A 19963-nucleotide genomic window follows, 5' to 3' on the forward strand; every position below is an offset into this window, starting at 1 on the left:
GGGATGACACTTCAACCAATTAGGTCACCCAGCCAGGGCTTTCAGTCATCTAATTGATTTGCAGATGTTCTTTATCTCTTCTGCATTTTAATTCCTTTTAAGTTACATGTATTACAAATATTTTTTTCAAACTTTTCATGTTTATCTTTTCACTTTCTTATAGTGTCTTCTATTGGATAGATTTGATTTCAGGGTTATTGAATTTACCAATCTTTTCTTTTTTGGTTAGCTCTTTTTTTGTCTTTAAGAAATCCTTCCCTACTCTTGTGTTTCCTTCTAAAAGCCTTATGACCCCAGCAGTCCCACTTCTGGGTATTTATCTGAAGAAATCCAAAACACTAATTTGAAAAGATACGTTCACCCCTAGGTATTCATGAATAGATGAATGGATAAAGAGGATGTGGTACATATATACAGTGGAATATTACCTTGCCGTAAAAATGAATGAAAACTTGTATTTGCAACAAGAGGGATGGACCTTGAGGGTATTATGCTAAGTGAAATAAGTCAGACAGAGAAAGATAAATACCATATGATTTCACTTATGTGTGGAATCTAAAAAGACAAAACAAAAACTCATAAATACAGAGAACAAACTGATAGTTGTCAGATGGGAAGGGATGGGAGAAATGGGTGAAAAAGATGAAGGGAGATTAAGAATGTAATGACTAAGCCCTGGCCTGTGTTGTCCAGTGGTTAGAGCCTTGGCCTGCACACCGAAGGGTCACAGGTTTGATTTCCAGTCAAGGGTATGTACCTGGGTCGTAGGTTTGATACCCAGACCCAGTTGGGGCATGTGCAGGAGGCAGCCAATCAATGTATCTCTCTCACATTGATGTCTCTCTCCTTCCCTCCCTCCCTTCTCTAAAAAAAAAATAATGGAAAAAATATATCCTGATGGGAATTGAAACAACAAAAGAATCTAATGACCAATAATACATTTAAAATGGATAGCCGAAACTGGTTTGGCTCAGTGGATAGAGCGTCGGCCTGCGGACTCAAGGGTCCCAGGTTCGATTCCGGTGAGGGGCATGTACCTTGGTTGCGGGCACATCCCCAGTAGGGGGTGTGCAAGAGGCAGCTGATCGATGTTTCTCTCTCATCGATGTTTCTAACTCTCTATCCCTCTCTCTTCCTCTCTGTAAAAAAATCAATAAAATATATTTTTTAAAAAATAGATAAAAAACAAATGTTTCAAAGAGGAAACAAAATAATCAAACATGAAAAGATGTTCAGCAACATTGGAAATCAGGGACTGCAAGTGAAGATGACAAACTGCCACTTATAAAAGTAATTATGAGGTATACAAATTATAAGGTATATAAATGTCTAATTACTATGTTGTATACCTGACACTCATATAATATTGTGTCAACTATAATTTTAAATAAAATTTTTTAAAAATCAGAAACTCACAGAAACAAAAAAAGCGACCCAACCCTTGAATTTGACAAAATGGAGGTTGTTAGTGATTTTGAAGTGCAATCTTAGTGGCTTGGTTGGAACTGAAGCCTTGAAGTTGGATGAGGAAAGGATGGGTGGTAAGAAATGGAGACAGTGAATATAGATACTTCCTACAAAAAGTTCTTCTGTGAAGGAGAGCAAAGCAATGGGGTGATAGCTTGAAGGACCCAGTTATGTAGATAGGTTTGGTTTTAAATTTTACTTGCACATATTCTGCTATTAGGTAGCTCCTCTACTTAGTACACTGACTGCAGACCTGGTTTCATGTGTATTGACTAAATAGAACACTACAGCTAGGGGCCTCCAGCTGTTCCTGCATACCCAGAGAGCCAGTGGTAGCCACAAGAAGAGGAATGTCCTCAGTAATGCACATGCTCATTCCCAAATCCCTCTTCTGTCTTCTCGTCAGGGAAGACGGAGATATCATATTCTGTCCCTCCTACAAACAGTCCAACAGGGGAGACCATTGTAGGTGCCCCATAGTCTATGTTTGACCTGGGCCTTTAATAAGGAAGGACATTTCAGTAGAGAAAAAAAATGCCTCAATCACAGAGGCATCACATAGCCAAGCGATGGGGGTGAGAGGGTTTGGTGTGGCCAATCAGGGGCTTTGGGGGTAGGGAGGTGCAGGGGCTTTCCAGCAATTTGGGCTTACTGAAGGAACAAATCCAAGCTATTTACTGAGGTCTTTATCTAGTAATCAGAGGGATTCTCCTAAGTGAGAAGAAAAGAATTGGTACAGATTTTCCCAAAATTGAGTCTTTGTAGGCTTGTGCTTGCAAACAGTGGCCTTCTTAAGGTTTATACTCTGAGCCTTAAATTTGCCTTCTCACGTAGAAGAAAGGTTCAAAATTTCCCTCATTGTTTCACCTCTTAGAATGAAGCATGCAGTCAGTGTAGTTGTTGCATTTAGCTGTCTATTTAAGGTAACACAGGAAATTAGCAATGCATTTTCAAGAAAAGCTGATTACCATCTGTTATTAGTAATCATCTAAAAACATCACTGATTATAAGCATTGCCAATGGTCAGAGACACTTGCACTGGCTGAGAAGAGGGAAAACATCATTTAGAATGTATTGCTCCTTGACCCTTAAAGAACATATCAATTAAATGATTTTAGAATATGTCAGAATACATTGTTCTACCTTATACCAATCTTACACTGTCATTCTTCCCCAAACATGGAAGGTTGCATATTAAGCCACACTTCTGCTGAGATTCCGTGGAAACATGTAACTTTTACAGTTTTGTCTCCAGGGTAACCAACTCTCTGTGTATCTGTTGAGAGTCTGGCTCCTTGAATGCATGGACGGCTTGGCCAGGGCTCTTTTTTCAACCACTATTCTTGTCTTCACCATGGATGCAGCAGTTTTACAGCACTGGGTCCCTCCAGCATCAAGCCAAAACCGAAAGATAGCCAGAGACTTTTCACACTCACTGCAGTTTTTTGTTTTTTTAACCAAATGTTTATCTTGTGATAATGGTTGAACCATTGCTTGAATTTTAAAAGCTGTTTTGTTTTGTGGTGTTGTTTTGTGTGTGTGTGTGTATGTGTGTGTGTGTGTGTTTTGAGAGTCTGGCTAAAGGAAATTAGTTCAGTAGTTTTAAGAATGTAATAGTCTTAAGGGTTTTATCTAGAAAAAGTGGTCTTTTTTCTTTTAAATGCATAACTTAAGTTTGGCAAATTAGAGATTTTGAGTTTGGCTCGGTAATGAAAATCATTATTAGTTTGAAACATGATACTCATGATACCATTTCCTCTATATGAGAGGGCTTCCGCTGGCCTAAATGTTAGGAGACAGGAAGTTCTCACGGTGGTAAGTACCAGGGCAGCAGGGAAGAGTATCCAATGTAATCATGAATAACAATGGTCATAGCCAATTTCTTAGCAAACTATATATCTCAAACTTTGGTACAATTTTAAATACAAGGATAAAGATAATATTGTTAGAAAATGTCCTTTGTTAAATATAATCTTTTCTACTTCTTTCCAATTTTATTTTCATTAGCTTAGTTTTTCATACTTCTGAACTCATTTTATTTTTATTAGTAAGGCATGTTTGTATTTGGCCCTTTTAATCAATACTCAATAAAATAGCTTGAGACAATGGGGAAATCCAGTTCAAGATGTGCCATTTTATGTGCATTAGTTCAAATTTTGCAAAATGGTAGCTAACCTTCCTTAGTACCTGGAGATGGTTTCAATAATGAAAGAAGCAGGACCTAGAAGGTCTTTTCCTGGCAGGAAGGTTTTGGACTATTAGATGATATTTTTCCAACCCCTTAGATACCTGCTCTCTAATTACTCCATATCAGACATTCAGTTCTTTGCTAATGGTTAAGTCCTGATTTAAAATGTGGCCTCAGAACGGCAACAAAAACCCTGAACTGTGGTCCTGGGGAGGCCTAATATGCTTCACTTGTGACATCAAATAGAACGTATGTATACTTAGGAAGAAGATAATTTAGAAGCCTACAGAGCCTTTCATTAAGTGTGGGAGGCAGCTGGACAGCTTAGAACAAAAAGGAAAATCATCTCATTGCCGGGCAGAAGCCCTGGTGCAAAGAGGTACTAAAGGACAGTGTAGTCAGCCTAACGTTTACAGGAGATGCCGTGAAAAGAAGGAAGAGGGACATGGATAGAAACAGCTGCACAAGTTACATTGGCCCATATCTCTTTCTATTTCTCTTTTTTAAAAAATAGACTTTATTTAGAGCAGTTTTAGGTTCACCGCAAAATTGAGCAGAAAATAGGGAGATTTTCCATATACCTTCCCCAACCTAATAACCATAGCCTCTCCCACCATCAGCAGCCTTCACTAGAGTGGAACAGTTGAACATACACTGACTTGTCATAATACCCCAAAGTCCATCGTTTACATTAGGGTTCACTCTTGTTGTAATACATCCTATGGGTTTGGACAAATATATAATGATATGTATCTACCATTATGGTATCATACAGAATTGTTTCACTGGCGCATGTCTTTTTGTCTTTCTGGCCTCATGCTGTCCCATCCTTCTTTCAAACAGGAAATTGGTAGGCCCTTGTCATTTGTGAGGATCATATCCTAAGACTTTCATTGATCACCAAAATTATCACTACCCTAAAGCTATCATTTGTCCTCATAATACGACATAGATTGTTACTGAAAATTTAAAGGAAATCTTTCAGATTAAATATAGGACCAAATAATTTATAGACCACTACATTCTTAGCTCTTAGACCTTTCCATTCTCTTGTGGGAACCAGTTTTCACAAAATGTACCACTTCATGTGAGTTAGTATATGCATTTAACCAAGTGACATGCACACCAGGCACATGATGGGGCTGATGCAACTAACCAGATGACCACTTACCCACAACAGTTTCCAGCCCCTGAAATTCATATCTTTGCCTCAGCAGAATGATTGTTTACTAAAGGTCCTGGGCCTTCAAGGTCAATCTTAAATGTTAATTATAAAGTCCAGGTGCTTAAAGGTGTATGGAGTTCATCTCTGGGCCTGTATTTGTTGATCAGCAGTCCACCCTCACTGGTTTCTGTCCAGTCCTGTGTCAGAGCTGCTTTTCCTACATAGCTCCCTCTTACGTCAGACCCTCCTTGCTTTTACCTATATTATTGTAGTTTTCCCCACTTCTTTGTCCCTCCTACCCCCTTATATACTTTCACCGGGTTAATTTTCCTAAAGGTAGTTGTCTCTATTCCCTGCTAATTTTAGGACAGACTTCCACACCTGGCCTTGCCCATTTCATCTCTCAATACTCACTGTGATCTAAGCAAACTGAACCTTTTCTTCCCTAGGACACCTCAGATTTTCCATGCTATTTCTCTTCCTTGGAACATTACCTTGATGAAGCCCTTCCCAAGCAGATGTAATTTTTCCTTCCTGTGTACTCCATAATATTTTGTACAACTTACACGAGTTAACCCACTCAGCCTTATATTATAGATATTTATGCTTCCTGGTACTCACTCCATTACTATCCAAATCACAGAACATGGTTCACGTTGGACTTAGGTTTATTTCCATGACAATGTCTAACATTTATTCAGCACTTAAGTATTAGTACATTGGTGACATGTTTTTATTTCCCTCACAGTGTTTTTGTAAGTATGTATACACAAATAGATCTTTTTTGTTTCTATGTGAATAGTATCACACTGTAGGTATTTTTCTGTTGGCTTTTTCTTTCACTTAACATGTAATGAAAATCTTTTATGTTCATATATGTAAGTACCTCACTTTTAATGGCTGCATAATATTCTATAAAATGGTTGTTGCCTACTTTATTTAACCACAGATGGACATATTAGGAAGTTTTGAAATGATTGCTACTACAGATAGTGCTACAGTGTATGTCTTTGCACACTTGTGCAGATACACTAGGAAGATAACTTCTTAGAAACAGAGTTAATGGGTCAGAGGGTATCTACATTTTTAAGTTGTTATTGCCAAATTGCCTTCCAAACACATTTACAAAATTTGTATTCACCAGTAATGTATGAACGTACCCATTTCTCTATGTCTTTATTATTACCCTTTCTAATTTTTGCCAGTCTGTTGTTACACACACAAAAAAAAATTGCTCACTTTAATTTACATTTCCCTATTTACTAGTGAGGTTAAACACTTTCTACATATGTTGGCTATTTGTATTTCTTCTCCAAGAATTACCTATTCATATCTTTTTACCAGTTTTTCTATTAGGTTGCCTTTTTCTCAATGATTTGTACCACTTTTTAAATATATATTCTGGATATTAATCCTTTTCACATACATTACAAGTTAAGTTATTTCTAGTTTGTCATTGTCCTTTAACTTTACAGTATTGTATGTGACTTTTAATTTCTAGGTAGGCAAATCTTTAATCTTTCTTTATGGCTTCTGGATTAGATGGATCTCCCCAATATTAAAATTATAAAAATGTTTTCTCCTGTTAGTTGTATTTAAATTTTAATCCTTTAATTTGGATTATATTTGAGGTTTGTTAAAGGGTAGTGATATAAGTTAAAGTTTTTCCTTTCTCCAACACTACTGAAAGCTCTATTGATTTAAAATGTCATTTATAAAACTAAAGTTCTGCAAGTATTTGGTTTTATTTCATTTCTTTTTCTGTCCTATTGTAATTTATTCTTTTGCATTATTCTTTTGAAATGAGAACTTTAGAGTCACCTTATGGATTTAATTTTTTTAATGTTTTTAATCTTGTTGGGAGTTGTGTTTGGATTGCATTTGCTTTATGGATTACTGAGGAGAGTAGACATCTTTGCAGTATTGGATCTCCCATTTTGGACTCTATAACTAGTCTCTTCTATTTAATCAGTTCCTTTTGTCCTATTGTAAAGTTTTATAGCTTTCCATTTAGAGCCTGTACCTTTTTGTTAGATTTTTTCCCCTAGGTATTTATTTCATAGTTTTAATTGCCACTGTGATTAGGATCCTTTTTTTCTATTGTTTTCTATTGGATTTTGCTACTAGATAATAAAACTATTTCTGTATGTTTATTTCTGACCACTGTATTAGTCTTATTAGCTTTACAGTTGATTTCTTAGATTTTCTGAGTGCACAATTATATCACTTGCAAAAACAATGACATGCTTTGTGCTGCTGCTTCCTCCTCTTCATTGTCTTCCTGAATTGTTAGGGATCTCTAGGATATTATTTTAGGGTAGCCATAATAAGAGGCATCTTTCTCTTGTTACAATCTTTAGCAGTAACACTTCTGTATATTTCAACATTAATTGAATGCTGCTGTGGATATCTGATCGAATCATTTTGTCAAATTAAGAAAATTTTCTATTTTTCACTGAGGATTTTTATCAAAACTCAGTGTTATAACAAGTACTTTTTGGACATCTATTGAGATTATTTTTTTTCCTTATAATCCATTAATACAATGAGTCAGGTTGTTTTTTTTTCTGTTGTACTATTCTTGGGATAAATACTACTTGGTCCTGATATATTCTTTTTAATACCTCACTATTAAATGATCTTATATAGGTTATACTTTTTTTTCTCTTTCTACTTATATTTCTTTAAAAAAAATATTTTTATTGATTTAAGAGAGGAAGGGAGAGAGAGATAGAAACATCAATGATGAGAAACATTGATCAGCTGCCTCCTGCACACCCCCTACTGGGGATCCAGCCCACACTCAACCACTGAGCCCGGCCTGTGTGGCTCAGTGGTTGAGTGTCGACCCATGAACTAGGAGGTCATAGTTCAATTCCTGGTCAGGGCACATGGGTCGATACTCAACCACTGAGCCACAAAGGCTGGGCTCTACTTATATTTCTTTTTGCTATGTAATATTTCATATACTTGAGAGTTTTAAGTGTACCAATGTACCTTGAAGAATGGAGAATATTTAGTCATAAAACTATCTTAGCTTGGTGGCTTTAAAGATGGCATTTTGACTGCCTTTTTAAAATTTTAATTATCATATTCAAGGGCTGTTAATAGTCTATCCACTTTTCTCTGATTCTGATGAAGTTACTGACATCATCATCTTAATGGGAAAATGGGTATAACCAAACCTAACTCTCCCAGTATTATAAGGATTAAATGAAATAATATGATTGTTCAAGCATATTTGTGCCTTCCATAGTTAATGCCCATCAATAGTAACCACTATTATTATTGTTATTCCCTCAAGGGAGGTTAAACTCAAGACTAGACCGAAGGGATACAGCCAAGTAGCATCAGCTGTGTCTGACACAGCCCTTGGTGAATCTGGGTCTTTCTCGCAGTGCTCTCTCTCAGCACACTACCCACGGCCAGATGCACCACCGCGGTTGTACAGGGAGGCACGGCAGAGGCGTGTGTTTGCACCTTGGACCCCCTGCCTCAGCTGGAGCTTGTTTTCTACTTTGGGAATGTTCATTTATGGAAGATTTTTAACTTGAATGGAAAGATGACTTTTTTAAAAAGTCATTTGAAAAGTCAGGATCGTAATATATAAAACTATGGCTTACAACCTGGGCCATGTGGTTCAGCAGGTTGGGCATTGTTCCGTACACCACATAGGTTGTGGGTTTGATTCCAGGTCAGGGCACATTCTAGGTTGCAGGTTCAATCCCCAGTTGGAGTGCATTCGTGAGGCAGCTGATCTATGTCTCTCACTTCAATATTTCTCTCCCTCTCCCATCCTCTCTAAAATCAATTAAAAACAAACAAACCTATCCTCAGGTGAGGATTAATTAAAAAACAAAAAACTATGGATTACATGATTGGTCCCAAGAACATTCTGAGGGTGTGTGTGTGTGTTTTATAGCAAATATTTAGACATTTTTTGTCTCCATTCTTTATTTTTTTGTTAATCCTCACCCCAAGGGTAATTTTTTCCATTGATTTTTAGAGAGTGGAAGGGAGAAGGGTAGGGCGGGGGGAGAGAGAGAAACATTGATGTGAAAGACACATCAATTGGTTGCCTCCCGCACACACCCACGGTTGGGGCCGGGGATCAAACCTGCAACCCAGGTACGTGCCCTTGACCAGGAATCAAACCCGAGACCCTTTGGCGCATGGGCCAATACTCTAACCACTTGGCCACACTGACCAGGGCTGTCTCCGTCCTTTTAAAGGAGTATAAAATGTTAGCCTGAGACAGATGTATAAAGTAGAATAGGAAGACTTGCATTCTCATCACCAAGCAGAATATGGTTTTTTCCAGTCAATTACTTCAAAACCCTTCATCTGATACTAAGATGTATTTATGTTGAGTCATTTCTTTCTCTCTGGCTAGTGAGCCCGAAGATCAGAAGTGATTGTGCGGAGGCAGAAGCATTACGCTCGGTTTCTCTGTGTGTGTCAGATAAGAGCCTTGCAGGTGGAAGTGAGGCGCCTCACATCCTCCGTGTGGCGGTGGCACCGATGTCTGCCTGGTGTCACTGGGGCAGTGCTTGTTGGTTCCTGAGCCTCCACAGAGCCCCAGGGCTTTTGGTGAAAGGTGACAGGAGGAAGAACTGCATTAGCTTTTGGAGGCTACTTTTGTTTTTACAAACACTTACTCTTTTTCGTGTTCAGAAACTACTAGTTTTTTTAAGAGTGTTGCAAGGGGACGGGAAGGGGTGTACATATTAGTTAGGATTTATGAATCTTTGACACTAGGAAGGGAAAATAAAGGTTTTGAGGTTCAGCTCAGTTTAAGCCTCTAAATCGCCCTTTCTGTACCAAAGCTTCTAATCGATAAAAAGCTCACAGATCTGAGGAATAAAAGCAGCCTGAGAGACTGACTCTTGGTAAACCTTATTCGTAATTAAAGAGGAAAACAACAGCATTTGCAGAGATTTGCCTATTTCCCCATAGAGTAAGGGACCCTGTACACCTCCCTCCCCTCTTTACTCTCTTCCACTCAGCAGGTCTTCCTGTAACTGGTGGCCATCAGTGGAAACAGTCCTTCCAATAAGCCTAAGAAAAAGTCTACTAAAAACTGTTTTCTGAAATGTTCACAGTGTTTGTGTGTGTGTTGAAGGGAGTGCTTGTCATATCATAAAGAGGAAAAATGGAGGGCAGGGAGCCTGGGGCTCTGGAAACATGACGGCAGTTCTCATCATCGGCCAAGCAGCAAGGTCTTGGTCCTGGTTATTTTTTCTAGCTCTTACTATATCCTTTTATCACTGAAATATCAGGGAAGTTACTTCGTGATATTGTTATGATGTTACATTATTATTATACACATTATTATATATTTCACATTTTAATATGTTACTGTTACATGTAATAATATGTTACCATATTATTATTCTATTAAAAGTACCACTGGCTTTTTTTCTAGAGCAATAATGAAATTCCACAGTATGAAAATGGAAGAAATCAATAAAATCATCCGTGACCTCTGGCGAAGCACCTATCGTGGACAAGGTACCGCGTGGTGTGTCCCCATGCTCCTTCCGAAGCCCTGTCCCAGCTCCCACTGCACGGCTTCTCATCGTGCCGCCTCCCCTCCTGGGCCCTTGCTGAACACCTCTTTGATGTGTTCTAAGAATTCTTATCTTGACAACATCTTGTAGCAAGAAGAAATGCAGAGGTTTCTATTCCAGAGCCTGGTAGGCCTGACATATTTGGCTACGATGCACATTATATTTAGCTGATGACATAATAAATTCTGTTGAGTGTCGATAGGGATAAGCCGAAATGCGATAAGAAGAAACCGTCAGGAGGAAACTCTTAGTAGAGTAGAACTAAGAAAGGCGGCGCTGAGACCGGGGTTGGGGTCTCTGGGTTGCTTCCAGCCAGGAATCTGCGGGAACCCTCTCAGCCAGAGGAAAGGTTCCAGATGAGCCAGGTTTCCCCTGTGATGTTGGCCTCACACGTTGCTCCTGGGCTTATTTGATCATGTTGGCAAATGACAAAAGGCTACAGAGTGTAGGTTCCTCTGAAATCTTCTTCCTTCTGTGTCAGATATTGAATATATAGAAATTCGGTCTGATGCCGATGAAAACGTATCAGCTTCTGATAAACGGCGGAATTACAACTACCGTGTGGTGATGCTAAAGGGTGACACGGCCTTGGATATGCGGGGACGATGCAGTGCTGGACAAAAGGCAGGTACTTAAGAACCTAGGAGCCACCTTCACCCAGAGACTCGACAGAGAAACAAACGTCAGTGCGGGGGAAGCCCCCAAGGCCGCCCGGGAATGGTGGGAAGCTCCTACCGCGCTCCTGGCTGCCACGCTCAGGGTCAGGATCCGCTGCCCTTACTACACTCCCCCACTTCTAACCGGCATTTCCTACAGCATTACATAAATTAGGCTTTTAGGAGGAGGGCCTGAAACATTCTCACAGGATAGGCTAAATATAAAACAAGGAGCTGAAGACCATTCATTGTTTTACAGCATTCCTTATGAGAATAATGTTACTGTGTCATTGATTGCAGGACACCTCATTTTATGTGCCACTAAGAAAGAAAAAAGGCAGTTGTAATTATAAGATGCATCCTGATTTGAGAGGAGTCAAGTGGAAGGGAGAGGTGTGTTTTAGAGTCAGTGACAGGCAGTATTAGCAAACTAGATCCTAGGCTGAGCCAGATGAGGCGTTCTAATAGATGAGCCTCTCATTGGGAAAGCAGCCCCCTTATAGGTCCGAGTCCCCCAACACCACCCAGCCTAGCCTTGGGGCCTGCAGACCACCACACACACACACACACACTCAGCTGCTGGGCAGGGCACCTGGTGCTATGTGAGGCTCTGGGAGGACAGCCTAGGTTGGGTATGGAGCACAGAGCAAATTAGACAGAGGAAAGATGTTTTAGAGTGAGGAAAGTGGGGCCTGCATCCTTGGGGAACAAGACTGGGTCTTCCCTGTACACAGGTTGGTACCCAAGATGCCACAGATTCCACCTTTCAGATTAGAAGCAAAAGATTGTATTGATATCTCTTTACCCTTGGTTTTAACAAATTTTTAAAATTCTAGAAATAGATGCTCATGTTACCCAAGTTATTTTTGTAAATGTTTTAAATTTTGACCTCAAGACACTCCATGCATGTGTGTATTTTGTTGTCAGCCCAGACAGCTATACTAGTTTAAGGCATTTGCAGATTATCGTAATCTTAGTCTGCAAAAAACGACAAATTTGTAATCTATAATCAGTATCCCCTACTTGCTTTGGTGATTTTTAGTGGTAATTACGAATGGAAAAATATAGTTTGAAACATGTCTCTTTGGATTAAAAATACTCTCAAAAATAGTTTCTGAATAAAAGTAGATTTCCTGTAACTACTGTAAATTAGAAAAATTAATTTGTAGTGATTGGGGGAGAAAACAGAGAAATGGTTTGGTAGAGGTGGGCCAGGGCCTCCATTAGACCCCACTCCGAGTAGTGGCGGGTGGGGAGGTGGCAGCAGTGGGTTCAGACACAGAGGAAGTGTCTGTCCAAAGGGCCAAGCACTCCATCAGAGAGACTGTCAACTGCTCTAGAATCACGAACTCACTGACTCCTTCACTCACACATTCAGGGGGAGGGGGACTTACAGCTCACACCAAGGTGGCTCAGACTTCCTAGAAGCGTCCTTCACTCTTAAATTGGTGTGCCGTGTGCCCTCAGATGGTTTCAGCTGGGCCTGAGGGGTTTAGATTAGGTTTCTATTAACCATGGAAGTGCCTCAGTTTAGGTTGTTTGAATTTCCTACAGATAAGCTTAAATAAGGCTATATTTCTGTACTCCTGGTACTTTGACCCAGGAATTCATTCTTTGTCTCAAAATGCACGAACATATTTGTGTGGGTGAGAGCATGATGTAGGTTAGGTGCCTCTTTTAGACCACAGAACAGAGAGATAAAAGGTCTCTGAGGCTCTGGGAAATATAATGTATCCAGGTTTCCTGATAAATCTCATTATCAGGGAAATAAAATAGGTTGTGAATTTTTAGGTGGTTAATCTTATACCAATTATTAAATTGTTAGTTAATACTAAATGGCAGTACATTTCTGATTCACGTCTGTGATTTCAAGTTTTGTTATAGCTGATGTGATTGGGAGTGGCGGTCAGCACGGCTTTTAGCATTTTACTTCATTGCACATGATAAGCTGAGATCGTGCACATGATGGTTCACTTTCTGGAAGGGCATAAAGTTGGTCACAGTGCCAGGCTCTCCCAAGCAGAACAGTGATTTACCTAAGGTCAGCAGCCCTGTGACCTTTGCCGTCTGAAGAGACCCAGCCAGGTCTGCCAACTTTCCCATGGATGAGAAATGGTCTGTGCGAAAGCTCAGCTTTGGTGCTTTTTCCAGGTGTTAGCCTCCCTCATTATCCGCCTGGCCCTGGCTGAAACCTTCTGCTTGAACTGCGGCATCCTTGCCTTGGATGAGCCAACAACGAATCTTGACCGAGAAAACATTGAATCTCTTGCACATTCGCTGGTTGAGTAAGTTTCTCAAACTTAAAGTAAGATTAAGAGAGTTCCATGGTGAAACCCCTCTCTAGATGTGTCTTCCTCGAGGAAGCTGGTTGGCTTTACCTTTTGATAGTAATTTATCAGATTTTAAAAAATGAACTAGATGGTGACCAGCAGCAGACACCCTGCACCTCCCGAGTGTGTTCATAGGGAAACTGTGGTGACTTTTCTGGTTTGGTTTGGCTTTCCTGTAAACCCACCAGAGGGGCCCACATGTTCTGTACAGGAGTTACCATGACTTGTAAAACATTCTAGGTGGTCACGGTGGTTTTGGACTGTCTCCCCAGCTTTCCACATGCGTCAGACTCTATGAGGAATGACCGCTCTTATTCAAAAGCATATTGGTGGTTAAAGTGGAATCCGAAAGGAAAATTGCACACACCTTGCAGCACAGTCACCTGTGGGAGACCCCTGGCACACACGTTTCCTGTCTGATAGCCAGGTTTGGGCCAGAGGGAGAACTGAGCCACCACAGAGCCACCTGTGTGACCAGCAAGTAAGGGCTAGTGCTTTTGAACCTAAGTACATCCAGCTCCGGGCAAGGGATATACAAGTGGTTGATTAAAGGAAAAGGTCTTTCAGGTCTCGGGTCTCAGCCTCGTAACCTCAGCTTACAGATAACGAGCCCGGTGTCTCAGTCCACCCACTCAGGCCGTGTGTCATGCTCATGATGCATCTAGTGACTGGGGGTGGCAGAATTCTGAGTAGACACAGCTCCTGAGAAGGCAGCAGGGCTTGCACACGTTATTCCCCTTGCCTGTAGTCTTGTCTTTTCAAAAAGAAAAAGTATTTTCTTCCAGAGAAAACTAGTCAGAGGTCAAGAAAACCCAAGGCAAAGGAGTAAGTCAGACTCCTAAAGTTCAGCAGCAGATATTAAGGAAAACTTTAGAGCATTTCCAGCTGCTATGGTAAGAACTTCGTGCTCTGGAAGAAACTAGATCACGTATTCTTACCAGTTCGTAAGCCAGACCTACATGAAGAGTCAAGACATGCACCCCCACTGCCTGGAGAGGAGATGGGCTCCCACCTGACAGAGGCCGGGGTCCACCCCACCCTACCTGACAGGGCTGGCAGAGGCCCTGCCACTCACGGTCATATGTCAAACAAGGTTCTCAGTAGCTTTTTGAAAGAAAGGGTTATATATGTTATATATGCCCTTTAGTAACAAAATGTTCTAAATCTATTGTTTCAGGATAATAAAGAGTCGCTCACAGCAACGTAACTTTCAGCTTCTGATAATCACTCACGATGAAGATTTTGTGGAGCTCTTGGGGCGATCTGAGTATGTGGAGAAATTCTACAGGATTAAGAAGAACATCGACCAGTGCTCAGAGATTGTGAAGTGCAACATTAGCTCCCTGGAAGCTTATGTTCACTGAGAAGGCTGGAGATTTAGCTGCCTTAGAAACACAGGTCCTTAGGCAACTGCTTATTTCTGGTATCAGCTGAGGCAGGAAGCAAATACCTTCTTTAAAAGGAGCTCTGTGTCTAGGATTTTGAATGTCTGAGAAGTTCTAAAATGATTAAAGTTGTTTCACGTGAAATTTGGACCGATTCCTGAACTTCATCCCCCTCCAGGCAGCCTGGCAGGCCTGCAGGGCTCAGCAGTTAGACTCGGCTTCCCTTCTTTCCTTCCCAGCATCCGTGTGATTCCCTGGCCTGGTCGTCTACTACCTTTCACTTCTCACAGCACCGTAGAGAAGTAGGTCCTCACTGCCTTCAAGATTGATGGTCTTTGCATTTAAAATAATTGTGTTAAATGTCATCACTAAATTTATTTGCTGAGATACGGTTTTTAAAAGCTGAGTTGTCACTCTGGCCAGTGTGGCCCAGTTGGTTGGACATCATCCTGTGCACTGAAGGATTTCCCATTTGATTCCCAGTTGGGGCATATGCCTGGGTTTCGGGCTCCCAGTGGGGGGCATTCAGGAGGCAGCTGATTGATGTCTTGTTCTCACATTGATGTTTCTCTTTCCCCTATTTTCTTCTCTCTCTAAAAATAACTTTTTATTTTTTGTCTATCCTCATCCAAGGATATTTTTTCCCATTGATTTTTAGAGAGAGTGGGAGGGAGGGGGAGAGAGAGAAACATTGATGTGAGAGAGACACATTGATTGGTTGCCTCTGCATTCGCCCTAAATGAGGCTGGAGATTGAACCTGCAACCCAGGTACATGCTCTTGACTAGGAATCCAACCCGTGACTCTTCATTGCAGGTGCTGAAGAGTCTAACCACTCAAGCACACCAGGTAGGTATCTAAAAATCAATTTTTAAAAAGTCTTTTTAAAAACTGAGCTATCAGTGACTATTAACATCTGATGATGACCATAAATGATGAGATTTTAATGTATGGCTCCACTCATTCTATAAATCCAGCAAAGTGACCTTCCTCTGGGCCTCAGTTTCCCCAGCTAAAATTTTACAAAGTTGAATGGGGCTTCAGGGTTTCACAGAACCGTAAGTAATCTTGTAGTCACTGTCCACCATCTTCCCTCCCCGCACATCCAGCCACAGGGCTCTCTAGAGAGGAAGTTCCCCACTGTGCACATCCACCCTTGGGGAACTCTGACAAAGAGCAAGGCCCCTTCACTTGGGGCCTCACCTGCCATCACAAGTCTTTAACTCTCCCTGTGCATCCTCAGCCTCACCATCAACCGGCTGCTCTCCAGGTGTGCATTACAGGGTGGAGCAAGCAAGGCTCGCTCACAGTCAGGACCTGCTCCAGTGGGGTCCCACCACATCTGGAGGAGCAGGCCCCTCATTTCACTCCAGATGTCATTTCTAATAAAAGCCCAATCACACTTTTCCTTGGAACTGCCAACTGACATCTTGAAGCCTCTCACAAGCATCGCATACAGAGTGCTACCAAGCCACATACTTTTGAGTTAGACTGTGTGGAGTTTGATCCTTCAGAGCTGTCAGTCATGTGGCCTGATTCTGTGTCATCTGCAGACAATGAGGATATGGTCTAGACAGCCTTTCTCAACCCAAGTCTAGAAGAGAATTAAGCTCGAAGGTCCTTAAAGGGGGGATAAATGGTGACGAAAGGAGATTGGACTTTGGGTGGTGAACACAAAATACAATATGCAGATGATGTGTTACAGAATTGTACACTTGAAACCTATATAATTTTATTAATGTAATCCCAACAAATTTTTAAAAATGGAGGAAATAAAGAGCTCCAAGGTCCTAACATACCTGTAGTAGGTTGAATAATGGCCTCTGAAGATACCAAGGTCTTAATCCATGGAACCTGTGAATATTATGTAGCCAAAGGGGCTTTGCAGATATGATTAAAGCTAAGGATCTTGAGATGGGATTACCCTGGTGAACCTAAATGTAGTCACTAGTATCCTTATAAGGAGGCAGAGCCCAGCGGTGTGGCTCGGTGGATAGAGCTCCGCCCACAGACTGGAGGATCCCAATTCCCTCCTCATCCCCACCCCCACCCCCACCCAGCCTCTGAAAGGAACCAGCCCTGTGGCACCTTGACGTTTAGCCCAGGAAAACTGGTTTTGGATTCCTGACCTCCAGAACTACAAGAGAATAAACTTGTATTGTTTTAAGCTGCTGGGTTTGTGGTAATGTCTTACAGTTCATTATAGCAGCAATAGGAAACTAACATGTATCCACTGTATGTAATCAATTTCTATGTATATAAAAGGATACTAGTTATGTACTATCCTTGAGAGAATTGGAAAAATTATTCAAATTCCTTTGTGTGGTTCCATGAAGAACCCTGGTTGGAAAGGCTGGTCTAGACCCTCACCCAGTGCCTGGATGAAAGGGCCAAGCAGCACAGCCACCACTCATGCCACCTTCTCATGACCATGTTCAATCATCCTACTGAGCTTTGAAAAACTGAAATTACCCATATTTACCAAACTAGCATGACCCTGACAGAGGTATCAGGAGAAAAAACAAACCAATTCTCACTCAGAGCACAGATCCAGAAATTTATAAATTAAGAGCAAATCAATCCCAGTCATATTAACCCTTTGCACTCACTTGCTTTTTTCTCAATTCCTTTATTCTAATGCTAACCGTGTCAAGTCACACTCGACAGCCGAGTGCAAAAGGTTAAAATAAACATAACCCGCTGCATGGGAAAACATCATTTGCCAATGATACATCCGGTAAGGGGTTAATCTCCAAAATATATAGGGAACTCATACAACTTAACAAAAGGAAGTTAACCCTTTGCACTCGCTTTTTTCTCGATTCCTTTATTCTAATGCTAACAGTGTCGAGTCACACTCGACATCCGAGTGCAAAAGGTTAAAGAATCCAATCACAAAAATGGGCAAAGGACCTAAACAGACACTTCACCAAAGTGCACATACAGAAAGCTGAGAGACATGAGAAAATGCTCAGTCACTTATACGTGAGATGCAAATCAAAACATGAGATATCACCTCACACCTGTCAGAATGGCTACCATCAATAAATCAACAAACGACAAATGTTGGCGAGGTTGTAGATAAAAGGGAACCCTCATGCACTGCTGGTGGGAGTGCAGACTGGTGCAGCCACAGTGGAAAACAGTATGGAGTTTCCTCAAAAAATTAAAAATGGAACTCCCATTGGACCCAGTAATCCCACTTCTAGGAATATATACCAAGAAATCAAAAAGGATACATGCACCCCTATGTTCATAGCAGCACAATTTACAATAGCTAAGATTTGGAAACAGCCTAAGTGCCCATCAGCGGATGAAAAAACTGTGGTAACATTTACACAATGGAATACTACACAGCAATAAAAAAGAACTCTTACCGTTTGCAACAGCGTGGATGGACCTGGAGAGCATTATGCTAAGTGAAATAAGCAAGTTGGAGAAAGGTATCACATGATCTCACTCATACATGGAATCTAATGAACCAAATAAACTGATGAACAAAAATAGACCCAGAGACATAGCATGAACAGACTGTTGAACCTCAGAGGGAAGGCAGGGGAGGGGGGTGGGGTGGGAAGAGATCAACCAAGGAACTTGTATGCATATATGCAGAACTCATGACACAGACAATGGGGTGGTAAGAGCCTGGGTGTGGGGGGCGGGAGTGGGCTGGAAGAGGTTAATAAGGGGAAAAGGTGGACCTATGTAAAACTTTAAACAAAGATTTAAATAAATACACATAATTAACCAAGGTGTTTTTATCCCAAGAGTGCAAGATTACTTCAGAAAATGAGAAACCTGTTCCTAAATCATCAACACAATAAAGCCAAAGGGAAAATTTCTGACAGACACCTAACACTGGCCATTATTTGATAACATTTACTATCTTCTAGCTTAGCAAACTCATAACATTGCAAAGGATAAGAGAATATATTCTTAACTAGAAGCCCGGTGCACGAAATTCGTGCACGGCGGGGGGGGGTTGTCCCTCAGCCCAGCCTGTACCCTCTCCAATCTGGGACTCCTGGAGGGATGTCCGACTGCCCATTTAGGCCCGATCCTGGTGGGATCGGGCCTAAACGGGCAGTCGGACATTCCTCTCACAATCCAGGACTGCTGGCTCCCAACTGCTTGCCTACCTGCCTTCCTGATTGCCCCTAACCGCTTCTGCCTGCCAGCCTGATCACCCCCTAACCACTCCACTGCCAGCCTGGTTGATGCTTAACTGCTCCCCTGCCAGCCTGTTTGCCCCAACTTCCCTCCTCTGCCAGCCTGGTCACCCCTAACTGCCCTCTCCTGCAGGGTTGATCACCTCCAACTGCCCTCCCTTGCAGGCCTGGTCCCTCACAACTGCCCTCCCTTGCAGGCCAGGTGCCTCCCAACTGCCCTCCCCTGCTGGCCATCTTGTGGTGGCCATCTTGTGTCCACATGGGGGCAGGATCTTTGACCACATGGGGGCAGCTATATTGTGTGTTGCAGTGATGATCAATCTGTATATTACTCTTTTATTAGATAGGATAGAGGCCTGGTGCACAGGTGGGGGCCAGCTGGTTTGCCCTGAAGGGTGTCACAGATAAGGGTAGGGGTTCCCTTGGGGTGTGGGGTGGCCTGAGCGAGGGGCCTGTGGTGGTTTGCAGGCCAGCCACGCCCCCTGGCAACCCAAGGGGAGGCCCTGGTATCTGGAATTTATTTTCCTTCTACAATTGAAACTTTGTGGCCTGGGGCGGCAGCCATTTCTGGGGCGGCAGCCATTTCTGTGGCAGTTAATTCACCTTCTACAATTGAAACTTTGTAGCCTTAAGTGGGTGAGCCCAGCCAGGGTGTGCAGAAAGCTTTGCTTCCTCTGTTGCCGCCGGCAACCCTGGCCTGCTCTCTCAAGCTCCATTCTGTCGCCATTTGTTTGAATTTGTTTACTTTCTATAATTGAAACTTTGTAGCTTGAGTGGAGGCTTAGGCCTGCAATGGCTATGGAAAGCTTGGCTTGCTCTGTTACCTGGGAAACCTTGTTCTCTGGGGCTGTAGCCATCTTGGATTGGGGTTAATTTGCATACTCGCCCTGATTGGCTGGTGGGCGTGGCTTTGGCTGGTGGGCGTGGCTTATGTAGCAGAGTGGTGGTTAATTTGCATATTGCCATTTTATTAGAGAGGATGTCTTTAAATCAAAATTAAACTCGAGCCAACGATGAAACATTCCCATCTATCT

The 19963-nt window shown here is 41.7% G+C and overlaps 1 protein-coding gene across 2 annotated transcripts in view; it reads left to right on the forward strand.

Moving 5' to 3' along the window:
* Nucleotides 1-16773, forward strand: part of RAD50 (RAD50 double strand break repair protein) — a 75765-nt gene extending 58992 nt beyond the window's left edge. For both annotated transcript variants that reach the window (XM_079771066.1, XM_079771067.1), the window contains exons 22-25: nt 10246-10331; nt 10872-11014; nt 13198-13331; nt 14554-16773. In XM_079771066.1, the coding sequence (XP_079627192.1) occupies nt 10246-10331; nt 10872-11014; nt 13198-13331; nt 14554-14740 (550 nt within the window). In that variant the 3' untranslated portion in view covers nt 14741-16773. The remainder of the gene's footprint in view (nt 1-10245; nt 10332-10871; nt 11015-13197; nt 13332-14553) is intronic.
* The last annotated feature ends 3190 nt before the right edge of the window (nt 16774-19963 follow it).

The sequence above is a fragment of the Cnephaeus nilssonii genome (genome assembly GCF_951640355.1).
Source record: "Cnephaeus nilssonii genome assembly, chromosome: 5".
NCBI lineage: Eukaryota > Metazoa > Chordata > Mammalia > Chiroptera > Vespertilionidae > Cnephaeus > Cnephaeus nilssonii.